At 41.6% G+C, this 2955-nt stretch overlaps 1 protein-coding gene across 2 annotated transcripts in view; it reads right to left on the minus strand.

The window, feature by feature from the left end:
- The window catches only part of Itgb1bp1 (integrin subunit beta 1 binding protein 1), an 18363-nt gene that overhangs the window by 3737 nt on the left and 11671 nt on the right, over positions 1-2955 (minus strand). For both annotated transcript variants that reach the window (XM_021178726.2, XM_029484889.1), the window contains exons 3-4: positions 2403-2481; positions 373-509 (exon numbers count right to left, since the gene is read on the minus strand). In XM_021178726.2, the coding sequence (XP_021034385.1) occupies positions 373-509; positions 2403-2481 (216 nt within the window). The remainder of the gene's footprint in view (positions 1-372; positions 510-2402; positions 2482-2955) is intronic.

The following is a 2955-nucleotide window of genomic DNA, read 5'->3' on the forward strand; positions in this document are numbered from 1 at the left end:
AAAAGAAAAAGACAGAGAAAAAGAGATAGTTTTTGTTTGGTTTTTGGTGGGGGAAGGCTTTGAAAGATTGTTTTAGAGAAAAACAGAGTCTAAGAGGTAGGTGCATTCAGTTTTTTGTATCAAACAAGGATACCAGTCAACCCCATAAAGTAAAACGTTCTATGCCTGGAGAAAAGCAGTTTTTTCCTATGAGTCTCTATCTCCAGGGCCCCTTGCACCATCTGTGACTCCAGGCTGACTCAGGATGAGATCCAGCTTTAGCCAAAGATGGTGAGCTCCCTGCAGTGAACCCAAGAGAAACATTGTTCTTCAAGGCTGCCCGGTAAGCAGCCAGATGGTTCAGTTGGAACCCAGCTTTGTTCTGTCACTCACCTGGGCGACATCTATGTAATTTATCAAGTCTAGTGGTCCTTCAAGGCTCTTCCCCTCAGACACGGCCAGTTTCTCGATGGCACCAACATACTTTATTCGGAACTCAGCACATGTGTCTAAATTGCTGTTACTCTGTCCTAAGATTACAATAGACATTGAAAAGTGATGCCTACTTTACGGAACATTCTCAGTCCTTGTATGTATATTATGTATGATATATATACACATATATAAAATAAAACATAAATATGTAAATAATATAAAATTAAAATGTATATTATATATTATAAAGCAAGACTGTCATTAGAATAACTATAATGTTAGTTTTTGTTTTACAGATTTATTTTTATTTTACATGTCAGGTGTTTTACCTATATCTATACATATGTATCATATGCATCCAGTGTCTGAAAAGGCCAGGAAAGGGTGGTGGATCCCCTGGAACTGGAGTTGCAGACAGTTGTGAGCTTTCACGTGATACCTGGGAACCCACCCAGGGCCCTCTGCACTCTTAACCTCTGAGCCATCCCCAGCCCGGGTTTCATTTTTGAGACAGTTTCACTGGGTTCACCAGGCTGGCTTGGAAGTCACAGAGCTACCTGTCTCAGCCTCCCAGACACTGGGATGAAAGGTACACTCTACCACATCAGCTTTCTATTTAATTTTTTTACTGGTTTTTGAGGCAGGGTCTTACCATCCAACTCTAGCTAGCCTAGAACTTACTATATAGACCAGGCTGGCCACAAACTCCTAGAGAGCCACCTGTCTCTACGTGCTGGGAGTAAAGGCAGGCACCGCACCACCATGCCTGGGCATACACCTAGGTTTTTTAGTTACAAGCTTCTAAGTGCAAGATGGTTCGCTATAATAAGGAACCTAAATGTTTATTAAGCTGTGTCCTCAGTGACTGCCTACACCAGATATATAAAAGCTTCAATAATGGGGGCAAGTGGATACTGATGACCTTCATTTCAAAATCAACAAAAATTTAAAAAGCCAACTAGATAATGAATGGCACCATTGTAATACACATCTACTGGTTACTGCCATTTCCTGACTCCAGACAGCTGTCCTGTCGTTCTGCCAGAAACAGCACCTTTTTTTTTAACTTATGTAGAATAATGTGAGGGATAGGATGTCCCTTAATGGTAACAAAGCTGGACAGTGGTGGCGCATGCCTTTCATCCCAGCACTTGGGAGGCAGAGTCAGCCAGATTTCTGAGTTTGAGGCCAACCTGGTCTACAGAGTGAGTTCCAGGACAGCCAGGGCTACATAGAGAAACCCTGTCTTGAAAAACCAAAAGAAAAAAAAAGAAAAAAGAAAAGCCAAAAATAAACAAACAAATATAAATAAACAAATAAATAAATAAATAGTAACAAGATCTAGCACTGTGATACAGTGCTAAGGAAATACAGTGCAATTATATTTATGCTGTTTGTGAATGAAAATGATTCCAACATTTTAACATCTAGAGGTAAAGATAATTTTAAGTGCCAATATTATTTTAGGTAAAATAAAAATGAATACAGTTTATTTCCAATTACTAGCTAATTATGGAGCTCAGCTAGGAGTCTCCTAATTTCTAAGAAGCAACTAATTTGAGGTGACTGTATAACTGCACAGGTCTGGGACACACATCCTCATTTCCTATGTGTCTGCTGGTCATCTCAACGACGGCATCTGGAGGCAGCCCGCAAGGTTAATGGTTCCTAAATCCTTCACCACTTACACATCTGTTCCGGTCCCATAAACACTAAGCCCAAGTATAATTCTGTCTCTGCTCCCCTACCTATTATAAAGCTGTTTTGGAACTGCTAAGTCACTGTCATGGGATGTTTCAAATGCTTGCTCTCACACCCACTGTAAACACTGCCTAAGTGCCTACCACATAGCACCTTCACCCATCTCACCAAACTGTGGTGCATTTCTGAACTTCCCAGAAGTGGCAGAGAGGGAGAAAAACCAGATCAGGAGACATCGCTCTACCTACCACACAAAACAGTCAGCAAGTCAGCCGGCCCCTCCTCACCTGAGCTTTTCGTGGAGTCTGTATCGAGGCTGGCGACAGTGCTGGATCTGGAAAGCCCTCCAAGGCTGGAATCCACAGACTGAGAAGAAAGACATTAAGACATGTCTTCTCTGGTGCAAATTACTTATGACACAAAATCCGGTCAATAATTCAAGCAGACTGGATGCGGCTAAAGACATTTTCTTTTTTTTTTTTTTTTTTAATGTATGTGAGTACATTGTGGTTCTCCTCAGACACACCAGAGGAGGGCATCAAATCCCATTACAGATGCTTGTGAGCCACCATGTGGTTGCTGGGAATTGAACTCAGGACCTCTGAAAGAAGAGCCAGTGTTCTTAACTTCTGAGCCATCTGTCCAGCTCGGCTAAAGACATTTTCCACAGCCAACTTCAAAATCCATATGACGGGTGCTCTTGCAACCACATACCAGATGCATGTGATGTGTGTGATATTGGCATCTTTAGATGCATGTGATGTGTGTGATATTGGCATCTTCAGATGCATGTGATGTGTGTGATATTGGCATCTTCAGATGCATGTGATGTGTGTGATA

This window comes from Mus caroli, chromosome 12 (genome assembly GCF_900094665.2).
Source record: "Mus caroli chromosome 12, CAROLI_EIJ_v1.1, whole genome shotgun sequence".
NCBI lineage: Eukaryota > Metazoa > Chordata > Mammalia > Rodentia > Muridae > Mus > Mus caroli.